Below are 24,104 nucleotides of genomic sequence, written 5' to 3' on the forward strand. Positions count from 1 at the left end.
GTTGTTTTTTTGGTATACCCTGGTTCCGTTATTTAGCATAAGGGTTGGATCCTATACATTGTTTTGGATAAAGTACTACATCTGAAGTAGAGGCCGGTGGGGGAATTTCCTCCACCATACTATTGTTATAGAAGAAATTCCACTGGTGAAGTCTCCTCTGGTTAATATGTGTATGGTCAGTTCCTCTCTGGGGTAGTATAGTAAGCAAAAAGCCATTCCACTCACCACCTTTTTAGTCTGGCTTGACCGTGCTTCTGTCTTGATGACCTGTTACAAATGCTTTAAAATGTACAAGAAGTGAGCCTTGACTCTGCTCAGAGAAGTATTTCTCTTGAATCTAATGCACTTGGCTGATTGGTGTATCATTCCACATCCTGAAGAAGGATTGCATTGCAATTTATGAGGGACTATTTTACATCTCAGAAGTATACGGACTGATTTAATTCTTTATTTCATAGATGCACTGTATACAGAAGCAATCTCCATTTTCTTGTGCTTATGTGGTAGACTTTTTTTTTGATCGTTTGAGCGCTTTCATTTTGAGTCCCAACTCAATCTATTGGTTACTCTAATGCTTGTTGTTTCTCTGAGACTAAAAACTTTTAACAAATCTCCCATAGAAGTCGTACAAGTCTGTTAATATAAACGTAGACATAGGTGTAAATTGAGGGCAATCAGAACTGATCGAGCTTTTTAGCCTAATGTTTTTAGGACTAAAACGCAATATTTTATAGAAACTAAAATGGAAGAAATGATAAAGCACATCATTAAAGGATTGTAGTGAAATAACTTGGGCATTAAAAACTAAAAATGTACCTACACATATGTTTTCATAATGGGTACTCTTATAAATTATTTTTACTTTGCAAACTATTGATTTAGTGTATTTGAAATGATCTGAGACCTAGTTGCGTAGCTTTTCAGCTTGTGTAAAATATGAATTTATTTACACTGGTGCATTTTTAGATGATTCTTTTTTAAATGATCCTTGCAGAGACCGATCACACTGGAACAGCCATCAAGGCAGCGAAAGTGAGACCGGGTAAATTCAATTTAAAGATCAAAGGCAGGCCGGTGACTCAGCCAGATGGCAGGCATTTGATTCCTGGAATGAGTTAATGTTCAGCTGGTGCACACAAATGTACATGACACTTAATGAAATCTCCTTACCTGTTGTATACTGCTTCAAAGTCTGCACGTGCGTGTGGCGCATGACGAAAAGTAAAGCACTTTCAGACAAGTCCAGCTTGTGGCAGGATTCAGTTTGGCTTAGGCTTGGATGTGAACATGGCACTGTATTTTTGCTCACTTGAAACTCACCCACACCGTCTTGGTCAGGCTCGTTTGGAAAAGGTGGGAATTCCAATAAAATCTTTTGGAATTGGAGTAATATTGTGTGACAAACTGGTGTTTTTGAAAATATGTAGTTCAGAATTCTGCTTCAAATAACATTTGAGGGCTGAGGTCAAGCATATTTTGGACAATCTTTGCCAGCATACAACATAGTTTTGCACTATATACAATATAGTAATAATGAGGCAAAAGCACTACCTCTTCTGGCCCTATTAGAGTAGAAAATGAGGATCCTGCAGGTGGCGGCCATCTTGTAGAGGTTTGTATAGGACACAAAGCACAGGATTACCATAGCTCTCAGAGGCCTCAAGCTGTGAGCGTTGCTATTGTGTACTCAAAGGAAATCTGCAGGGCTAATATTTCAAGGGCTCGATTCTTTCATTGTGCCCTGGTGTATCTAGTATTTAGCTTTGCAGCATGTCTTTGAAAATGCTTGGTCGTTTAATGAGGCATTCAGCGGCACCTACAGCTTCTATTTTATTTGGATTTTAGCAGGATAGGTTTTAGGGCACATGAGCTTAGGAGCAGCAGATGTACTTTGAGTCCGACATTCCTTATTAATTAGCAGTCCTCCAGTACTTATTGTGGGCTGGATCTGTTAGTCTTGTTCAGCCATAATATATTTTATTTGTATGCCTTTAAGATAATTGACACCATGAGTGTCAATTATACAAGCTGATTTTTGAAGGCGGGAACATTTTCATGATCAAAACTTTTTTCCCCCCACTTCCTTACATACTTATGTATTTAAGATTTCTTCAGACCTTTATCTTCAACCAGTGTCTCCCATATATATTGGAAGTTAATGGTCGCAGTTCAATGTAAGGCTTCATAGAATTTCATTATCTGGAATTACTTTTTTTGAAGTTAGTTCCTTGTATAAGTCTCCTATTTGTGTAAAATGTTTGGGTCTTCAGAGTCCACTTGCCATCTGGAGCTAAATCACAATTTGATGCCACCGTCACTTGTGCCGAAGCATAATTTATGTTTATAGGGGCAACCTGAAAACTCATCAACTTAATTTGCATCTCATCATGCTGTTCTCAGAAGTATACTGGCGGCAGCAGGACACACCTCCATGACTGCAAGTGCATTGCACCATTCTCAGTACCTGTGGCAGAACACAATATCTGTGGTCTGACGCAGACTTCACCCCACTTGTAGTACAAGGTTGTCCTTCTCGGGCTCATATATTTTTACTATTTTTTTTTAATAGAGGTTTAGGCTAGGTCTGGTGGCTTTACTTTATAAAATTACACTTCTCTTCATGATCTGAGTAAATGAGGGGAAGTGAAATGTGAGGTTCCATATCAATCCTGATCAATTAAAAGAAACTATGTAAATAGTGAACGGGTCCTGGCAGCCTACTGCCCACTTCACAGTTGTCCTCATTGCTTAGAAATGACTGTGGCTTTAGCAGATGCTGCAGATACACTCGAAGATGCTATGAACCTGACCAGAGGCGTTGCCGTATGTGGCAGGCCATCTTTCTGCAACCTGGGAAGCAAGAGGTAGGCATCACAGAGCACTGATGGCCCTAATGCTGAACAGTTAAGATGGGGACATCTTGAGGAAATCTAACTTTGTGCTGAGAAGAGGGTTTGAGTAGGATATTTAGTGGGTATCTCCTCATTCATGTGACGTGTTTATCCACACGAGGAGAAGTGACCTTCTCCTGCAGTTTATTTATAGAGCACTTTATTCCAACGCTTTTTGGCTCAAAGTCAAATCCAATTAATTTGCTTTTCAAATGGAATAATTAAATGAATCCACTTTTTTCCAAGTTTTTCCCTGCATGTGAAATTAACAAAGGACTGACTGTATAGTTTTTAAATAATGCATATGTTAGGCAATTGTAAACCAAAGTGGTTCCAAATGGATAATTTAGGACTGTCTTGGCAATCACCGCCTTTACCTCGATTTGTTACAATAACATGAAGCAAAAATTCCTTGAGGTGGGCGGATTAGTCTCATGTCATTATAAGGGTGACTGAGTTTGCTACTCTTGAATTTTTCTTTTAATTTAGAAGAAAATTCCTTCAATAAGGATGTAGAACAGTTCAACCGAAAGTGCCCAAGTGTGTGTGTGAACATGTAATTGCAGCTGTCCATGCTCCCACGGGATGGGGATGTTTCAAGGCATATTCTGGGTCCTAGTCTCCATTTCTCACCCTCTTTGCCTTGAGCTTGGTTGCTTACAGTCACCGGTCATGCACGTCCATGAGAGTCACCGGTCATGCACGTCAGTGGACGGCCATCATCTACAGGTCCCAATGCCGGTCAGCAGAATCTGACACCTGTGAACTAAATTCATGATGAATAATTCTTGCAGTCCCAAAATGCAAAATCCTGCTTGTTCCACTTGTCCTTTGTGCTGCATCATCCACCTCATTGCATGCAAGAAGTGGCCTAGAAAATGCTATTTGAAGAGTAAGCTGTGCGATGTAATTCTTTGACCACAGTTTGATTCCATCTTGAATGTGTTTCCTGCGCAATATCCGTATTGCTGTTCCTTGCTTCTGTGTAGTGCATTTTGATTCTGGCTGTTGTGATTTGATAATTTATTGCCAACCACAACATCAGCCTTCCACTAAATCTAGGGTGACTACATCATCAAAGTAATTTTTAAAGAAATTCGCCACTGTCTCGACTTCGTTACATTGTTCATATAATTATTGATTTATAATTTTTATTTTGTTTATTCTAGCTCTGAACTCCTAACCTTTACACTAAGCATTTATTGTTTTGAAATATGTTTATATTACTACACAGGATCCTAACCTAATATTAGTCCTAACTTCATCTATTCTTTATTTTTTTGTTTTTCAGTCGTAACCTACTCCTAATAACCCTAACAATTGTATATTTTATTTATGGATCAATCATTTATTGAGAAAAGAAAAATAATGTGAAGGAAAGGATATGGCATCATCGTCTACGTTCCCCTTGCCATTATGGAATATAAGGGGTACAATGACTGACTGAGACATTTATAAAGCGCAACTAATGCCGAGGCGTCTTGGTGCTAAGATAAGGTACCTGCGAGCGCGACTAGATCGATTAGCATTGAGAGTAAAGCCAGGTTTTAATTTGCTTCCTAAAAAGTGTTCTGCTTGGTTGAAGTCGGAGTGGTGTCGGAAGTGAGTTCCACAATTTTGCGGCTAAATATGAAAATCGCTTTCCTCCCCACCTCACTCTATTTATCTTAGGACCTAACACCAGTCCCGCATTAAAAGATCTAAGATGGTGCGATGGGTTATAGCGAGGGAACAGAGCTTGTAGATTAGATGCCCTTCCACCGTAAAAGGTTTTGTGGACTATACACAGAGCCTTAAAATCCACCCGTCGTTTGACTGGAAGCCAGTGTAGTTGCTTTACCCCGGAAGATGTGGAATGATGCTTTGGAAGATTGAGTAATACTCTTATGGCTGCATTTTGTAACGATTGGAGTTTGGAAAGCTGGGCTGCCTCTACTCCCAGATATAGAGCATTAGAATAATCCAGCCTTGACAGCACCAAAGCTCCAACCACCGTTTTCCTCAATGAGAAAGGGATGAAGGGTAAGATCTTCCGTAAAACCTTCAAGGTGTAGAAACAGGCTGAGGACACCTGGTTAAACTGTGGGGCAAGAGTAAGGTCTTTGTCTATCAGGACACCCAAATGTCTTGCTTTGGGTGCTGGCACCGGACACGTTCCAGCTTCAGGGGGCCACCATGGTTGACTCCAAACAGATGCTTTTGTGCCAAAATCCACAACTTCGGTTTTACCCACAATTAGCTTTAAAAAGTTGTGGTTCATCCAGATCATCAGGTCTGTGATGCAGTTTCGAAAACGTTCTGCCGTAGCATCTATGCTGTGTGTTACGGACACCACTAACTGCGTAGGACACAAGCGAGAAACCATGATTCTTTATTAAGCTGGCTAAAGGAGTCACATAAATGGTGTCTCTGAAACAAGTATCTTAGAACTACAAGAATAACTATCATTGCCATTCCCATTCTAAACCCATCTGCATGGGATAATCAGAATAAACCAGGTATATGTCATAATTTATCCATATAGTAATTTCATGGAGTGCCATCAAATATAGTTGAGTGAGGAACATTCTTCTCAAGTTAAAGTTGCAAGTTGAGTTAAGATATTTGGGGTAGGATAGTTCTCTGAATTAGTGGTGCAAGTAGTATAAGAAGGTTGTCCTGTTCATATCCTAAGTGTTCAGTCTGCATTCAAGCAAAATACTGAATTTTTCCATTCCCAGAAGCTCCCAGGTATGGTGCAGTCGTCGTTCACATCTGTGGTTCTAGCCTTATGCCTGATTCAAGTGGCAGGCTTTCTAGCTGCATAGATCGCTAGGGAGGGCTGTCGGGGAAACCCAATATGGTATGCCCTGGGAATATAGGAGTAGCAGTGTTGAATATTACATCCGAGTCCAATACTTGCGTCCATTATATGTGGAGTTTGGGTCATTGCCAAAGAAGGTGGACTAATGTTCGTGTCAATTTACACATACATCAACATGTCGGACCAATGTGTGTCCTATTCGTGTAGTTTACCAGGCGTGCAGTGATGTCCTCTCTCTCTCTCATATCTATATTTCATTTAAAACAAATTGAAATGTATCATTGTTAATCTAACGGTTATGTAAACCATGTCCATTAATACGCTTTATATTTTATTTAAAGTAAATAACTCCTCTTATTTAATGTATTTATTTAATTGTAATGCAAATTAAATTTAAATTAGAAAATAAAATGCAATAAGTTGTTTCATTACTGTTTTATATTACAAAATCTGAATAATTTGAGGAACACCTCAAAAACGCCACTTCTATGTATTTTTAATTGGATAACTTATTAGTAATAATAAACACTCAGTTGAAGAATATAATACATATGCTTCTTGCTACCTTCAGTTCCACACCTTACTTTGTTTAAATTAAATAAGAAACCTTTGTTTAAATGGTTTAATTTCCAGTTTTACACAACAACATTGATGCAGCATGTATAGTCACTAGTATGCATTGAATGTGATGTCGGACAGTGTAGCGTTGGCAATGCAATAGTGGGTTTAAAGGCTGTGGCTCCTCCTGGGCTCGTGCTTGGCTGTGTTTGTTTTTGTTTATAAAGCGTTATTACTAAATATTGGTGTCACTGTTAGTTGAGTACTGAAAGTAATGTGTGAGTTTCATTGTCAGAGCAGTAGTTGCAACCCTTGGGCTGCTAAGAGTCGATGCAGGAAGCCATGTTTCCTTGGAGTGGATCCTACGTCTCAAATTTCAGTGTTTGGGAAGTACTGCCTTTGATGCGGATAAGACCTCACAAGTAAAGATTTCCAGTAGTTCTGTTAGCATCTGGTGCTAAACTGCATGACGAGCAGCACATTCCTTTTCTACCACCAAAGCTGTGTAGTTGCCATGGACACAAGAAATCCGATTTTATTTATTCAATTTTTAGAGAGATGGCAACACTATTCCTCGGATGGTGGAACTAGCAGGCTATGCTGGACCTTTTGTCATCTTCAGGCAGGAGCCCTGTTTTTTTTCTGCTTTACCCAGAGGTTTACTATACACCCTCTAGCTGAAAGTATATTATCTAAAATTACTTCCATAGGAAGCCATGGCTAGACCATCTTTTTCCACTAACATACAATTGTCTTGGTATGTGATATTATGCCGTGACCGGCCGTCATCCAAGCACACTACTGCCTATCATGCCTGATGGCTAGGTAGGACGATCAAGGGTCTAAGGAGTTTCCATGAATAAATATGATGTTCCTCAACAGTTCCAGTCTTAAAATGATGCTGCCATGTGGATGGAGAATGTTACATTAATTTTGTGGTTTGAGCAAGGAAAGTTTCACACATATGTAAGTGTAATGTAGAAAACAGAACTTTAAAGCTAGATCAAATGAACAAACATCCAATAATAGAACCTTAGCTCCAGAGAGAATAGGACAAGCAAAGCACTGCAAATAAACTTGAAATAGTAATACAACTGAGTGACAACTGAGCCGCAGTGGTGGTCTTGGAGTACTACAAAGACAAAACCAAAGTATAAAGATAAAGGAAGCTACTACTAGGTATTTGTGATGATCTCTGCAAAAGCTACAAAACAGGTCTTTTAAAGCATGTCTTTGCCAGTCAATGTGTGGGAAAGTATCCAGCACCTAATATGGACAACTCCGTACTTGTGACACTATTCTGTTTATTCACCAAGGTACCCACATAGGCTGCCCAATTATCACTGCTGTTAGTGCATTGATTCAAGCTAAATCTGTGTTCTTAAGATCCATTTTAGAGTCTTTGTTGACGACAGGCAGTTAAGCAAGGACCCAACACACCCTATCAGGTAGATTCAAGAGATTGAAGAGTTAACACTGAACACTCTCCTGGCCACTTGGGTAGCTCATTATATTCCAACATACCACCTTGTGATGGGGCAGCTGCCCTCTGGACATTTCTTCTAAAAGGAATCCGCAGAACTGACATTGCTGTCTAGATAGCGTCATATCTCGTGAAATTAATACATGCACACTTTAGTTTCAATGAAAGACCTTCCTATTACATTACAATAATTGTCATGCTCTATGGACTGATCGAGCAGTGTGATTTCATTTTTTATGGCAGACCCGGAGTAGGAGTTCTTTCAATTAACAGAATTCTGACATCACTAACCTACTTTCTGGATGAAGTGTAGGGGAGATGAAAGTCTCTTGACCAATTTTTCAGCCTACCACTGTTGTCTGAAATTCCCTACGGAATACTCCTAGCAAAGCTTGCATTTCCTAGTCATTTTTATGATTGCGAAAAGGAATGGCTGTTTGGGGATAACTGTATGCAAGACAGGAATAAAACCGCGCAGAGTAAGTTTCAATCGGAGCCACACAAAATAACCTGTAACATCCCGTCTGACTAATGACCACTGCATATGTTCTGATGAGAGGAGGGGGATTTGACCTTGCATTGAGAAAACGAGTGCGAACATGATACAATTCAAAGGGTACAAAACAAATACCTTGGGTAGTTGCTTAGCCTTCAACACTGGCAAAACTGAACCTGATTCTTAGTACTAAGCAGGGATAACTACTAATGTTAATTTTCAGTGGCCCCTACCCATTGCCACCAAGTAATCAACAAGCTACTTAAAAACAATCTGTCAGACTTTCTCACCAAGAACACATTTCTACTGGAACCAAACACATAATAGTAGAAATATACACAGGCAATGTTAGCAGGTGAATACCTAGACAACCTATTGACAATGAGGCCTCCACAACCCCCCAAAAACGGAATGATACATATTCAGAGGTCGTACAACTGCATCTCAAGAATTATTTGTACCTTGCTCAGTGAAAGTGGTGCCCACAGGCTAAATTTACTAGATGCCACAGAAGAGCTGTATCAAACCCAGCTTTTCCGCTACAAAGCACACTATATAAATACCAGGTAAGCAGCACTTCACACTAGAATAGCACACAACCCTGGACATCAGTCATGGTGATGAGGAAGGTGCTTACAAACACAAGAAAGAGACAAACTTGTAAGCTAAAGAATTTGAATGTGCTAAACCTTCTAAACAAAGGCCTCAGTCAAGATCGTATGTACACGTCCCACTTTGCCAAACGTTGAATCGCCTATTTTCATGACAACCTTATCAAGACTTGCCAGGGTGTGAAAGAACATTAACATTGCCCCGCCAAGGGCTGATCTTCTAGGTACAGCTGCTCTAAAGCTGTAGGATGCCACTTCTTACAGCCATTGTGGATGAGGAGGAAAAGACCTCGATCATGCCTTAGTTCACCCAAGACATAAGGGTGGCTGTGAGTGCCATTCATTCATCCGTGGGAAACTACCACTTACCCTCATAAAACCATAGGTACAACACCAATGCATATTGTCAAATCCAGGCCAGTTGTAGGCAGAGAGACCAGGAGTCACTGTGCACTTTGGGTACGTGTTCAGGTAAACATAGCTCATGCCAGAGATGTGTTGGAACAATCCTAGATCATTTACAGTTGGAACCTTTGCTATATGCAGCCTGGACCTTCTTTCCAACAATATGTACATGCTTTGCAGGCACTGGGTAACCTTACTCCTCTAAGAGTTTATGGGGTACTCTCAAAACTTGCAATATAATGGAGCTGGTCCGTTTATTGTACATTGAACAAATAAGTTACGTTTTAATAGTTAGTTCCTCAGAGAGCTCTCCTATTTAGCCGAATATTGCTGCAGACGCTTGGAAACTTCACCTCAAATCGTTGTATTCCACGAGGACATGATAGAGCCCATAGGGGGAATTTTGCCAACTGTTGTGGGGAATCCCCTCGAAGATGATGTAAGGTTTACCCTGACTGAAGTGCTGAGTGCAATTGGGAAGCTTCCACTTGGAAAGGCCCCTGAATTAGATGAGATTCCTGGGGATCTTTTTCGGGATCAGCCCAATATCTGGGGTCCATATCTATGTGTAATATTTTATGCCATATTGAATGGCATGAAAATCCCGGATACCTGGTTAGGGGCAGAAATCTTCCCAGTATACAAGAAGGGCTCTCCCCTCCTGCCCACTAATTACATGCCAATAAGCCTGATCGACCTAACTCAGAAGAAGTTTGCCAGGATTGTCCTGGAACGCCTCCAGTCCTGCGTGAATGAGCGTGAGATTCTGAGTGCGTACCAGGCAGGCTTTCGTAAAAATATTTCTACCATTGACCAAATCTTTAGGCTCCAATTATTATATTGGAAGATGGTGACTATAGCGGGTGGGATCCTCCATTTGATCTTCGTTGATCTTAAATCAGCCTTTGATTTGGTGCCTTGTGACAAACTTTGGGCAGCTCTAGAGCAACTGAGCATTCCGCCCTATTTGCTCTCCTTGATCAAGCGACTGCACACTGGAAATTTTGCCCAGGTGAGATATGGGAAATATGGGGAATTGACCCCACGCTTCCCAGTGAATAGGGGTGTACGGCAGGGGTGCATTTTGGCCCCCAGACTGTTCTGTCTTTTTATTAATGCCCTGGTGGACCATCTAAATGAGGTTGCCAACATTGATGCCCCAAAGCTCGCCTGTGGCAAGGTGCCAGCAATGATGTTTGTGGATGACACCTTGTTACTATCTAAATCGCCCATGGGAATCTAAAGGTCCCTTGACAGCTTCTCTTTATTTTGTAAAAATAGGGGCTTGGAGATTAACACACTAAAAACCAAGTATATGGTATTTAACCCTAGTAAAACATCTCGCCCTAATCCTACCCTAAATGGTATCCAGCTAGAGAGGATAGCTGTCTTCAACTATCTGGGTGTTACGCTGACGGAAACCTTTGGGTGGGGCCCACAGTAAGAAAAGTCCGGCTTAAGGTTAGCACAGATGGCCGGAGGAATAGCAAAATTTTACAGGAACTCAACATCTAGACAGCAGGGTCTGTTGATTGAGATATATAAAGTCCAAATCAGGAGTGCTATAGTGTATGGGGCAGAACTTTGGGGACACCTCTCTGTAGGTGGACTGGCTAAAACCGAGAACAAGTTTATGAGACAGCTCTTGGACCTACTGCAAAGCTCCCCTCTTATCCCCCCTACGTATGGACCTTGGGATTAGACCCATAGATGAGATCGGACTGCGACCCTTGACTTTTTGGCGTAGACTATGGGCGACTCCCGAGCGAATAGCCTACCAGTCAGAACTCAAGGCGATCTTGGGGCTCCCAGCGGCGGGAAAACTATCCTGGTTCGCACACATAAAAGATTTGTGCCTTAGACTAGGCTGGCCGAACCTATGGACCCACCCTTTGGAAGTGTCCCGACAATATTATGGCTCGAACTAGTCAACACTTACAGACCGTTTAGATTGGCTGAAATTCAAGACAGTAAAAAACCAGCCTGTTTAACCTCTGACTTCCTCAATTTTAAAGATCCGTATTTATTTGAGGCCTTTAATATCTTTTTAACTGCTATGAAATGTGTCCAATTTACTGTACATGGTTGTGTTCTGTAATGTTTATTGATGTTTTTATTGCCTAAATTAATTGATGCATGTATTTTATTTTTTGCTTTTATGGTCTACAAAGATCGAAATAAAGCATGGTAATGGTTAAGTTTTAATTGTATTATGCTTTGAATTCAATATTATGATAAATATTTTTATGGAGTGCTTGTTTACCGTAGGCTACCTGGTGATGCAGGTAATGAACATATTTTCCCCTATTCTTTGTTTCTTTATCTTTGGAACAACCAGGGCATCAGCACTTGAGGTGCGGAGAGTTCTCCTTTGGTAGTGCTTAAGCGAACTCAGTGAAAGCTGGAGCTCTTACATTATAAACAACATCCTAAACCAAGCAGAGGGATCCAAAGAAAATCTGCTGTCTGATAGGCAGCCAGTGCATTTGAGAGTGTGGGTGGGGGGTAAAGTGTGAACACCGGGAGGAACCCCTAAGAGTAAGCGTGCTGCTGATTCTGGATGACCGGTAATCTCTGACGGAAATACTGGGGAAGGCCTAGCCATAATGAGTTGGCATAATGTCCGCAGAGCCAATTAGTGCTGAAATGATCAAGCAGTTTTCCTCAAAGAATAGGATTGGCACAATTATTCTTAAGACTCTTAAATAATAAAAGTGGGGTGGGGCTCACCGAAGATACCTTGCTTGCATGAGGGAGTTTGTCATCTATTTTACTTCTAGGCTTTTTACTGATTTAGGTGAGAAAGGCGCTGTGCCCATCTCATAAGCAGTAGGGGGAAATATAATAAATTAAACACTTACCTGCTGCGCTGCCGGCCTCTGTCTTGGATTCTTCTCCTCAGGGTCCCTGCACACTGTGAAGGCTCCTAGACGCCAATCAAGCCTCTCCAGAGAGCAGCGCAGTGATTAGCCTGAGCGGGCTTGTTTATTGCTCGCTCAGGGCCTAGGAGCCTGTGCGTCTGCTCCACCCAGCTGTATAAAGCAGCTCGGGTGGAGAGATCAGAGTGCGCATGACGGTTTGGACGCCATTAAACAGCCAGACATACCCTCATCCGCACTTTACAGTGTGCACTACTACCCCTGAACTCCTCATGGCTCGCCCAGACTTTGCTGCCTGCAGCAGAAAGAAAAATAAAATGGTTTTATTATTTTATTGTTCCCGTTTCTGCCTGCTGCCTGATAGTCAAGACCGGCAGGCAACGCTCCTCTGCCATAACGGCCATAAGGCCAATAGGAATCAAGCCCGCGGTAACTATTACCAGAGGCGCAACTATAGCCACATTTCGGGGGATGCTACTAAAAATGTCAGAGGGGGATGATTCTTCAAGCGATGGTCAGAGTGGCGATTCAGGGGCTCTAAGAAGGGGTGAAAAAAAACAACAAAGCCTGGTTAGCAAGTAAATGGTCTTTTAAAGACCTGTGAAGTACGCGGGTGTGGTTGTGTGCGCGCGCCCAGGAAGCTGTCTCAGCCCGGGCTGCCACACACGATGGGGGGGGGGCTGAAGCCCTTTCAGCCTAATGGGCGTTGCGCGCCGGACTATGACCATTAACCAAAAGTACTTCAATTTTGTTATTGATCAGTTGTTTACTACCCAGCCATTGCCGTATGTATCTCATGACCGACCAGAATTCTTGATGGGTAGCAGATTTGTTGGCTAAGCGCACCAGTAGGTGTGTCATCGGCACACATACACACTTTGGCACCCATTTCCATGAGGGGTGCGCCAAGGTGCTAATGTAGATCTTAAAGTGATGAGGTGAAAGTGCAGAACCCATACTGTGTAGCGAGCTACTTATCTGCTTAAGCCCCTCGACAGAGGTTTGATTTGCTATATAAATGCTACTCTAAAGACATACATGGCCTCTATAAATCCTCCAGACCCTTGCATTGCTGTCACGTGGAGGGGACTGTGTGACGTCTAAAGCTTGTACATTTTGCTACTTTACTTATATAGAGTTTTTCTTTACACGCTATTTTGTGTATCCTACTAAAAGTATCAAAGCCAGGAGTGCTCGGACTACTTGTAGATTTGTTTCTAGCTCTGGCTGAGGGAGGGAGAGACAGAGTGAATGTGCAAGTTCTCCATGCTACATTTTGAGACGACCACAGTTTCTTGTGTGTTCTGGTGGGCAGGTCACATACTGAAACCAGTATGGGCAAAGCGAATAGCTCTAGCTTTGTTGGGGGAGCGGGGGTGTTGGGTAGCAGTTTGGTAATTTTGTGTGTTTGCCACAAACTGGCCAAGAAAATGCCCATAATGAAGCAACATCTTGGGCTACAATAATAAGGAAGCTGAGAGTAGTGCCTCTTTCCTGAGCAGACGTCATTAGCAGAGTTAAGTTGTACCCTCAAAGAAGACCGCTATGAAAAGGAGTCTGAAGCACAAGTTTACATTTTAAATGGCAAACTTACAGTGCAAACAAAGTTCAGCAAAACATTTCATGGTAGATACTTTTGGCGGTTTCTTTGAACCCTTTGAAAGCCTGTGTATGTGTACGTCTTTAACTGTGAATAAATAAAAACTTTGTCTAATAAGATATAATCATGCTAGCAAAGGAAAACAATTTAATACTCAAGGAAGATTAGTCAAAAACACTGTTTTTATGGCAGGGTAAAGCATCCAAACAGCAAACACTTCCGCAACAAAAAATAATATAAAATAGCACTTAAAATGTATTAAAACTTTCAGTTGTGTCCTATTGTGCTCTAACAGAAGTGCAAGTAAATCCCTTCCCTTAAACCTAATAGACAAGTGTGACAAGGTAAACCTCGTAGAAATACCAAGTCTTTATGGACACACACACAACCAATGGCAAAGCAATAATAACACATGACAGCAGTGGCTTAAGGGGGCTCACCCAAAAATCATTCTCTGTCCTTCTAATTATCCTTTTTTGAAGATTTGGTGATATTATTAGATATTTAACCTGTCACTGGTGGCAGACTTCCTAATTTGCATAAAGTGTTGGGAACAATATTTGCAAGAACGTTATTTTGTGGTTCTACAGACTGATTGGCAAATGCATTCTGTCTACAGTTGGGTGTGTCTAACGTTCAATCTATAAAATCGTGTAACAGTCGTCATGGGGCACAGTTGTTGTTGCTGAAAACGTTGACCGTAGGCCACCAAGTCGTCTACCAAGCTAGCTTCCAAACAAGGCACCATATACAGGCGGCAACAAAGGCAGCTGTGGCTCTGTGATTCTGATTGTCGGCAGCCACCCAGACCGCTAGATCTGTGACCCTAAATTCAAAACTGAAATTGTTGTGCACCGTAAATATTATTTTTCCATATATTCACTGAATACCGTTTTAGAGATCCCCTGCTGGCGTTTACTCATTCACATCAAATGAAGAAAATTATATCCCTTCAGAAAACTGTGCGTAGTGTTTTTCACTGCATGGCTTAGGCATGGTTTCCGTTCAATGCAGTCCTCATGCTGCTCAGGTAATGTAGCATTTGTATAATGGATCAGCCTGCAAATGCCTCCTTAAGGAAGTCGCACGGAGTGCGCATCTATGTGCATTTCTGGAAGTGCTGTTGAGGCTGCTGCGCACTGAACCCCAACAAAAGCAATTTAATCGAGAATGTGATGGAAACATCAATCATGGTTTGATCAAAAAAAGGGAGCAGAGAATTCATAAAATAAGCAATCTTGTGCTGCCACTTTAGCTTAACCCTGTCGGGGATGTTCTCCCTTTGCGCTATGGGTCTCCCGTCACCTTGTGTCTCTTGCGAGGGAACAAGATCCATCTGGAAGCCCGGACAACCGGATATGAATTATTGAGCGGACTCTGCTGGCTGTGGGCATTCATGGTTTCAGGTGAGCTTAATGTCTATGCTCATAGAGCATCATTGTCCTGTGGATGACTGCGAGGGGATGTCGGTGTGTGGCTTCACAATACATACTTGTGCTCCTCAAATCATCTGATTCAAGAGAATGTTTACATTCCCTAATTGCTATGGGAGATTGGCATGCGGTACCAGCTAATTTTTACTTCGGCTAAGGGAATTACGTAGCTTTTCTGCAAATTGATTGCTGTATGTGGCATGCAGGCTGAAATATGTGGCATACAGGTTTAACTTGCAAAATAGCATTGCTGCAGACTTCTGTACACGTTGTTAAGAGAAGTGAAGTATCTTTTCTCCACAACCTTGGAAGCTTGGTTTGTGGTTTAAAAGTGAAATTGGCACTCTGCCCTCATAGCAGATCATAGCACCTTCCCCTCTTGGGGCTGAAGATGGGCCAAATGGTGACGTCCTGCACTGACCGATAAGAGGCACATTTGCTTATTTGATTTTTAATTGTGATGTTTTTGCGATGCTTTTCGTCGTCATTGGTATTAACAAAAAATCATCCCAGTGTGAAACCCTGAGCACCCAGTATCGCTCTGCACCACCAAACTGTGCTTAGTTACCTTACATTTTTTTAATGTATTTCATTGAATTAACCTAATCAGAGATATTTCCTTTTATTCTTTTAAGTATATTTTAATTGAAAACATGGGTCGCAATCTTCCATATTCCACAGCTGAATAAATGTTTGTTCTTTTTGTGTAATATTTTCCAGTGATCAGTATTTTGCGTACTTATTAGTGCACTCACCCTTTGTTCTCTGAAACTTATCTGTTAATCCTGGGACAAATGGTGACCTAAAGGGAAAGCCTCATTCCTACCTGTGGTACACTTCTCAATTCATTGCACATGGAATGTAAAGAACGTTTCCTGAGTGAGGCCCTTCCAGCATGAACTGACATCTCCTAGACAACATTAAATAAGAACCTTTTCAAAGAGCCAGGCACGAACACTGCGTCCGGTCACCCCATATTGGTGTGCCTCCCCTTCTGAGGTTTTTGTTAATGCGAAGTTTAGTAACCCAGGTGCGTGCCCGTTTGCTTTTCCTTTGTCTCGCGCATGGCTTTTGTTTCTTTGTAGTCCAAGTCTCTGCTGTGTTGGGTCAATTGGAACTGGCTGATCTTGCTCCAGCAGTGAAATGCTTTGAGTGTCTTATGTTTCTAGTGTGACTCTAGCCAGTGAGCAGCAGGGCTCTCAATGTTGTAGAGGAGAATTGTAGGAATCCAGCTTCTGTTGAAGGAAGGAAGGGATCATTCTCTAGGGGTGTTGACCGTGAACAAGATGCATTTCCAGCTGTATTTCTGAAAAGGAAAAGTGAGGGAGTAAGTGTGATATCTGTGTGATGCAACATGCACTAAGTCAATCCCTCAATACCTGCCTTGAGAAGATCTGGTGTACTTCTACCTCTTCTTGATTTCCAGTCTGGTGATATTAGAATTGTAGGTCCTGCTTATAACTTTCTAGATAACTAGTGAATCGTGTATGTCTAGATTGACCATTAGCATTAACCTTTACTAGTCCCAGTACATAGTGAATGAGTTTCTAATGTCAAAGCTTCTGTTCAGCTCACAATTGTGCATTGTGCCTTCGGTAAATTAAAATGAAAAACAACTTATGGGTCTCCCTGACCGCTTACACATTTTTGATACATCTTGGATCTGCCCGTTTGCGTGCAAACTTGATTCCTGCTTTCCAGTCTACATTTTCCTAGGCACCTCCTGATCGGCTGAGCCGTTCCGACTAATTTTTCCCTTCTGCCCCTTTGACATCTGTGCCAGTACGTTTTTGGATCTTTCCTTCAAAAACCTGTCTAAAACCCGGTTTTAAATTTTCGCCTTTAAGAAAGCCCTCCCACTTGCGCCCGGTGGCTTGGCTTCCTTTTAAAGGCTTGGACCCTGAGATATCCACTACAGCTCAAGCCGATATTATTTTATATATAAGAAATAACACTTTCTATATCCTTGGCAAAAATACTGCAATTCCCTGATTTTGTTTCCTCTGAGATCAAATTGATTCTATAAGCAAGCAAACCAACTTACTGTAACAATCGCGGCCTCTGTGCTGAATCCTTTTTCAAGCCGGATAGTGGAATATAAAAAAATAAAACTTTCTCTCCTCTGGGCATCAGTTGAACAGCAATTCATAAGAATGTCTCAGTGCTTGTCCAGTATCTGTCCACGATTCTTTCACTTAAATTGTGCTAAATTTGCACCAAAAATATGCAATCTGGTAGTATATGTTTAGATGCCACGCTCAACTCATCCTGTGATTCTGGGCAATTCACTTAATCTCCCTGTGCCTAACAAAAAATGAATGTGTGTCCTCATGTAACGTAACTGGTGCTATGTAAAGCGCTCTGATACCTGATTGGATTCGGGTCAAGTTTGCGCTATATAAAAATGCAAAAAAAACATTTCAAATCTCCATTTTGTAGGGAAGGCAGTAGAGAAGAGGTAGTGTGGCTTGTTAACAGTGCCACTTAGACAATTTTATGTTTCCAACATACTCATTTGAAACTTGTTGAAGATCATGCATCTGTAAAATGTGAGGTCATTCCAAAATATTTTTATTGTGCCTTTTGCAAAGCTGTTGTGTATGAAAGCGTTTAAGGCAGGAAAAGAAACACGACTTTTAGTCCTATTTTGCTGTCTGAGTGTTCTGTGGTTCTCATTAAATTAGTTGTTATATTTCTTCCTGCAAAAATATTTTTGCATTGGGAACGGGACAGGATGCTGTCATGCGAGATTGTAGCATTGATGATAGCTGGATCAGAAGCGGTAAAACGGGGTTTTACCTTTCCAGAAAGTAGGGACATTGTATGGAGAAGTAAACAGTGTAGTGATGAATATGAAGCAAAGTGTGTGTCATGCCTTAGCAGCTATTTTTGACTCTGTGCTGGAATAGATCCCTTAGGTAATGTTCTTAATTGGGTTTCTGAAATGTTTAGCATCCGATTTGTTTACATACTGCTAGAGGGAGCCAGACTCATTAAGCAGGGAGGTTTTCACAGCTTTAAAGAGGTTTATTTCCATATACTTGCTCAGAGGCCTCTACTCAGACGCTCTACCGAAATGAAACGGTTGGCAAATGCATTATTAAAATCTGGTATGAGGACCCTCCATCATCCTTTTATGTATTTCTTGGTGGCAATTGCATACTATCACCTAGCTTCATTAAAATAAAAAAAAATTAGGTCACCTCGTTTTCATGAGTTTATTTCAGTATTTTAAGTAAAACAAATTTTTTTTTTTAAACTTGTACCTTTTTTTAATTTGTATCATTTTTATTGTGGAAAAAACATTTTAGATGTGGATCTTTACTTCATTTGTGAATCAGGAACACCGTCTATAGAGTTGTATGGCAAATGATTGGCATCCCAAAGGGTGAACTGTGCACTCTTGTTAGTACCCCGCGATCTCATGAGGACATGTTGTGAACACTAAAACAGGCACAGCACGGAGAAGTGCCTCCATTTTGTAGAATACAATTGGTTTACAGCACATACACTTGACTCAAACTGAGTGTGAGAGCTGCATGTCGGTCACTCGATTAATTCAGCATTTCAAAACAGCCCCTCCGCGTCCCCCCCCATACCTCCCCTCATGGCTTGGCTACCCTTAAAGGGCCAGGACCCAGAGATATTAACTACTAAAGCCGAAATAAGCGAGCATGCACCTTTCAAGTGAAGGTGGAAAGAGAACTGGCATCTCTGAAGTTCAAGCTGATGCATATGTGCACCTTGCACTGCTTACTTGGCTAATTCAAGTGGTGGTCCCTTCCCTGGGTCTTGTGAAGAGTAACCAGCACCTTCTGCATATACTTCCCCCCTCCTTCTCGTTCTCTTTCTGCATTGGCGGCATACTCGGCTGCATCTGAAACTTCATTTTCTTTTGGTCTGAACTAGCATTGCACCATGATTGCTCTGTTTATCTACCCAGGATTTAGAACCGTGGTTCACAAATGCTACAGTGTTGTCCTTTTCAGCGCTGCAATACCCCGCAGATATTGCTTCCCCCTCCCCCCTCTGATTTTCTTTTGGAGCATTGCCTGTATTCATTTGAGGTTTTTTTCCTCACTTCCCCTTTTGCCTCACCCATGGACTGGGAAAGACTATGTCCCTAGTTTCCTCATCCGTAGAAGAATTACCACTCCGAAGACTGAGCATCGCATGAGTAGCAGGTGTTACAGCTTGCACTTTGACTGTCAAGACTAGTCCACTTCAGTCTTGGGCTTAGTCAGGACTGACGGGACTTGTACAGGGGGGGGGAAGGAGGGAGTCGGGGTGACTGTTCTCTTTGACGTGCAGAATCCCCGCCCCTGGTGTATTTGCTCTTTACTGGAGCATGTCTTAATGCTTCCTCTAAAAGCGTGCCTTGACACTTATTGCCAAATCCTATTTTGTGCATATCCTTCGTGGCATATAAGGTGGATTTACATTCCCCTCATTATACTAAGAAATATGCAATCTTTGTACCCTTAGTATTGTTGCATCAACTCTTTAAAATTATTGCGTAGGCAGTTGTGGGCCGTCTGTGCTGGAAATCATGCCAAAATCATTGAGGTCATTAATGGGACTTTATAGGGTTCTCAAAGTCCAAGACTCATGCCATGGAAGTGTGTGATTTGGGGTGGAATGCGAGCACCCGAGAATTCTCATAATGAAGATAGACATTGAATGGGAAGCCGGTTGCTACATTATTGATCACAACTTGATTCAGAAGATATCCTTAACCACAAAAGATTGCTGCTCTTGCAGCTACACCTTGGAGCACGGTGGTGCTTCCACTGACGCCTTCAGTGGTGATGGAGTGAAGGGAATCAAATGGGGATCTTTGTATAAGTTGTGTGTACTGTCTACATGTGTCACTAGTCCTGGGCCTATCAATGATTAGAAGGCCTTTAGACTAGGTGGTCTGGTGATAAAGTTGAATGGTGACTAAAGAGCTCAAAATATAGTGCTAAAATGATGGCGGCATAGCTGTAAGGCACCTTAAAGCATCTTTAGGGTAAGGTATGGGCTCTTATCACAAGGGTCTGAAAGAAAACTGTATAGTGACGTTTTATGCCACAGAGTCCTGTAAATCTGCTGCATGGCACGGGTCCGAGTCACTCGCCCTTAGCTCGTGGAAGACTCTGGCCATATGGAATGTATTTGAACGGTTCTTTCAGTGTCTGCTTGAGGCGTTCGTGTGTTGTCCTTCATAATTAAGGGGTTTGTGCTCACCACACATTTATCGCCAGTTTGAATAGCAAATACCAGTGCTAATCTTCTTGAATGTACCGAGCACGCGCAAACTCCCGGGGTTTTGCTACTATCCTTGGTGATCTTAACCATGCCTACAGCTTCTTTATGAGTACGCTTTGTAACTGTGTTTTGTTGTGAAATGTATCTTTATGCTTCTCTGGAGTGTGGTTGTGTATCCTGTTGCCTCCAGCATTAATGTGTGTTTTCTTCTGCAGACAGCTCTCCCGAAGCCCAACCCAAGTACATCAAAGATGGTAAGCGCTATGGGCGCAGAACTGTCCCCGAGCTGCACGACTCCTTGGAAGACCTGGCTGAAGTGACCGTGCTTGAACAAGAAAACGAAGACCCCCATCCTGAGGACTGTGATGAGGTGAGAGCAATTCTTGTTCTGTTGAACCATAAATCCTGGCTTTTTAATCGATGACGCAGTGGCTGCGCAAGCATTGTCAAAGCCAAAGCACCCTCTGCAAACTCTGACACCTCATGTTTTTTTCTTCAGATATTCCCTATTTTGGGGCAAAATGCTACGTGGCCATCAGTCCTCTTGGCCAGGGCTCCACCCTAAAAAACCTTTAACTCAAACCTTCCTGAACCAAAGTGGGACGTAGCTAAGAGGCGAGCAGCAGGTGCAGTGACACCAGACATCAGGCCCATGAGGGGCACATTGCCCCTCCGTTATGGTTGCCTTTAACGTCCTAATTTGGGAGTGGGAAGTACATTTTCTTGGAATGCATTTGACCCCTGCCACCATTGCAAAACCTTTTAAGTCAAAGAGGTCTATAGATTTTTATTGTTTAAAATACGGCTTCCAGATTTCTAGTCTCAGAAATATTAATTAAAACTGCCGTCCTGTGTTTCCTGTTTGATGTACTTATGCTAGGCTTGTTATTACCACAGAATACTTGTCTTCTCAATTCGGATTTTAGAATCCGACTGTCACATCACCAAAATACCAACTTTCATTATTTTTCTCCCGAGAATTGTTTACTCTCAGAATTTTACCAGTAGAAGCATTTAGAATTCCAAGACAGTGAAACCACTGCAAATAACTTGGCAACCTGCAGCAGCTGAATAACCGTGAGGTGTACTCCACACTGATGCACATATGTCCTGGCCAGCCGGTGCTTTCAAAATTCAGTGGGGCTAGTCACCCACATGTCCTGTGCATCGTACGCAATTAACCCCGCTTCTCTTATTGCGTGCACCAAAATGAACTTTTGTTCGCAAGCAGTTACAATGGGTATAGTACCCTGGCAAAGAGAAAGGAAGTCGGCAGAGGCAATTAAAGGTAGAGTTTCCAATGCTTTAATGAGCTCATTATTTTATAATAAGATCTAATTATGAAGCGCTTGCTATTACATGCAAAACCTTACTCGATTACTTGGTAGTAACACATAATGGTTGCTCAATCTGGCACCTTCGGGTTCTATGCTAATTTTTGTAGAAGGCCCATTAGCCCGCACAGCTGTCTTTATTTCTTCACCATGGGTTAATTGATTACTAGATGAGCCAAAATGGGTGACATGCTATTATATTACGTAACATTCCTTGTTACTGTCGGGTATATATAAACAAATTTGTTAGACTGCTCTAAAATGGACATCTTGAGGACAGCGGCTTACTGACAAAATTAACGATTTGAAATTCTGAAAAGCAAACACGTGAGGGGAGTGGGTGAAAAAGAGCACGGAGCGTGGCCATAGGGAAACAGGCTGAAAACCTGTATAGGAGCTAGCAAAGAAGAGAGGATAGCAAAGTAGAAGGGAACAAGCATGGTAAGAAGCAGGACAAAGCAAGAGAGGGAGTTGAACCAGGAGGAAGACTATCTCAAAACACCTTCGTTCTTAGTGAGCGCTGCAAGTAGAAGGAAAAAAAGTAGCTCATCCCAGAAGCAAGAGCAGTGGAAGGACACTAGCAAAGAAAGAAAGCAGTACTTGGGCCATGCTCCAGGAGAGGGAGAAACACATGACGGAAAAGCCGGCATCTGCTGATCAAACAGGCGCCAGCAATTAAGAGTGATGATGATGTCAACCACTGGCAAGAGTCCCACCCACTGGTACTGGTAAACAATGGGTGGGATCTAAGCACCCTTTAAGTTAACAAAATGTCTTGCAGCAACCGTGCATGCGGTGTCTCAAGCGAGACCTAAAAATTAATATACCCGTGGGTATGAAGGTGCCCTGCAGCATTGATATTTAGCAGTCTCCTTGAGACATCAAACTAGATGTTATGAGGCGCTATGCAAAAAGACAAATGCCATTGAAAACATTTTTATGGTCAGTGAGGGGTTCAGATAACTCTCGAAATTATCCAGTCGGTTTTATTGTTTTCAAGGATGCTTAAGTCACTTGATTCCAACTTAAAATAGCTGAATTTACATCTTTCTCCCTGCTTTCTGTACTCTGATACATTTGTGTACTTTGTTGCGGTCTGTGGCACAGAAGCTCATGCCACTGTAGCCATTTGAAGTAACAAAGTAACCTGCGTCCCTCTTCCACATGAAATGTCGGGGATAGCTAGGAGGGAGAAAGATGGCGACTGCCTATAGCAAATGTCCATTAAATGACCAGATGATTCTAGGATTGTGTACTGTTAGCCACTGAGTGCCCAAAAAGTGTGTTGGGTGTAACTTCCCTTTACGTGCCTGCAGCAGATCATGGGAGTTTCTGGGAAAGCACAGATCTGGATCTGATGGTTCTATCTGAGCACTCAACGGGGCATGCGAGAGTTTTGTTGTGCAAAGGACAAGAGTCCGTGGCAGTGGGGCTCTTTATTCAGCTCTCAGTTTGTTAAAGCTCACTGTTTCTCCCTGACTTCCATGCTGCTTATAGACCATCGCCGATATTTCAGATTTGCATGTCCGCCAGGACCTCTTCGACTGATTTTTTTTTTTTTTTTTTCCCCCCCCCGTAAGTTTAAAAAAACCAGTAGGTAATAGGGATGCGAGACCTGTGCTCATATTTTGTCACTGGTATCAGAGGTAAGAAGCCTTTGTATGACTAGTATTATTTGAGGTGTGAATGGCAGAAGTGCTCCTTTTTCCTGCAGAACTCTTCTGGCATCATATAACATACTTTTTTCTGACTGAGCAGATACCCACTGATCCAGAACAAGAATTGTTTAGTGTCATGTTAATTATATTTAATATAGTGCTCTAGTCACCCGTTGGGCATCTCGGCGCTGTCTACAGTTGCAAGCAAGCATCCCCAAGGACAGGTCACTTTAAAATAAGATGGCTTTCAGCAGTTTCCTAAATTGGCAACAGTTCATGTTGGGACCAATATGTACTGGGAGCTTATTTCAATAAGAAAGGGGCAAGTAGGAAAAGGCCCTCTCCCCGCATCGCAGGGCTTTATCCTTGGATCTTAAGCTTCTGGTGGGTACATACGGTTTGATTTTCTGTTGGAGATAAGTGGGACGTTTCCTACTTAAGGCCTTGTGTGAGACAGCAGATTTAAAAAATGCTCCTTTTTTCTTGCTGTCCGGCAATGCAGAGCCGTTAGCGAAGGGGCCGACGGGGTGCCAGATATAAGATTGAGAACAAGCCTGGTTGCCATATTTTGAGCTACCTGTAGTTTAGCCACAAGCGTCTCGTTCACTGCTGCCTTTTGCTAGCTTTGTGGTCGTTTTTTTAACAGAGGCAACTTTGTCTTTGATGAAATTGTTACTCTCTAGGTGTCACTTCGATTGCAGGG

The 24,104-nt window shown here is 42.0% G+C and overlaps 1 protein-coding gene across 7 annotated transcripts in view; it reads left to right on the plus strand.

Moving 5' to 3' along the window:
* Positions 1-24,104, plus strand: part of NIN (ninein) — a 388,280-nt gene that overhangs the window by 83,466 nt on the left and 280,710 nt on the right. For all 7 annotated transcript variants that reach the window (XM_085626981.1, XM_085626982.1, XM_085626984.1 and 4 more), the window contains exon 4: positions 20,625-20,779. In XM_085626981.1, coding sequence (XP_085483107.1) covers positions 20,625-20,779 — 155 coding nt within the window. The remainder of the gene's footprint in view (positions 1-20,624; positions 20,780-24,104) is intronic.

This window comes from Triturus cristatus, chromosome 9, assembly GCF_964204655.1.
Source record: "Triturus cristatus chromosome 9, aTriCri1.1, whole genome shotgun sequence".
Lineage (NCBI taxonomy): Eukaryota > Metazoa > Chordata > Amphibia > Caudata > Salamandridae > Triturus > Triturus cristatus.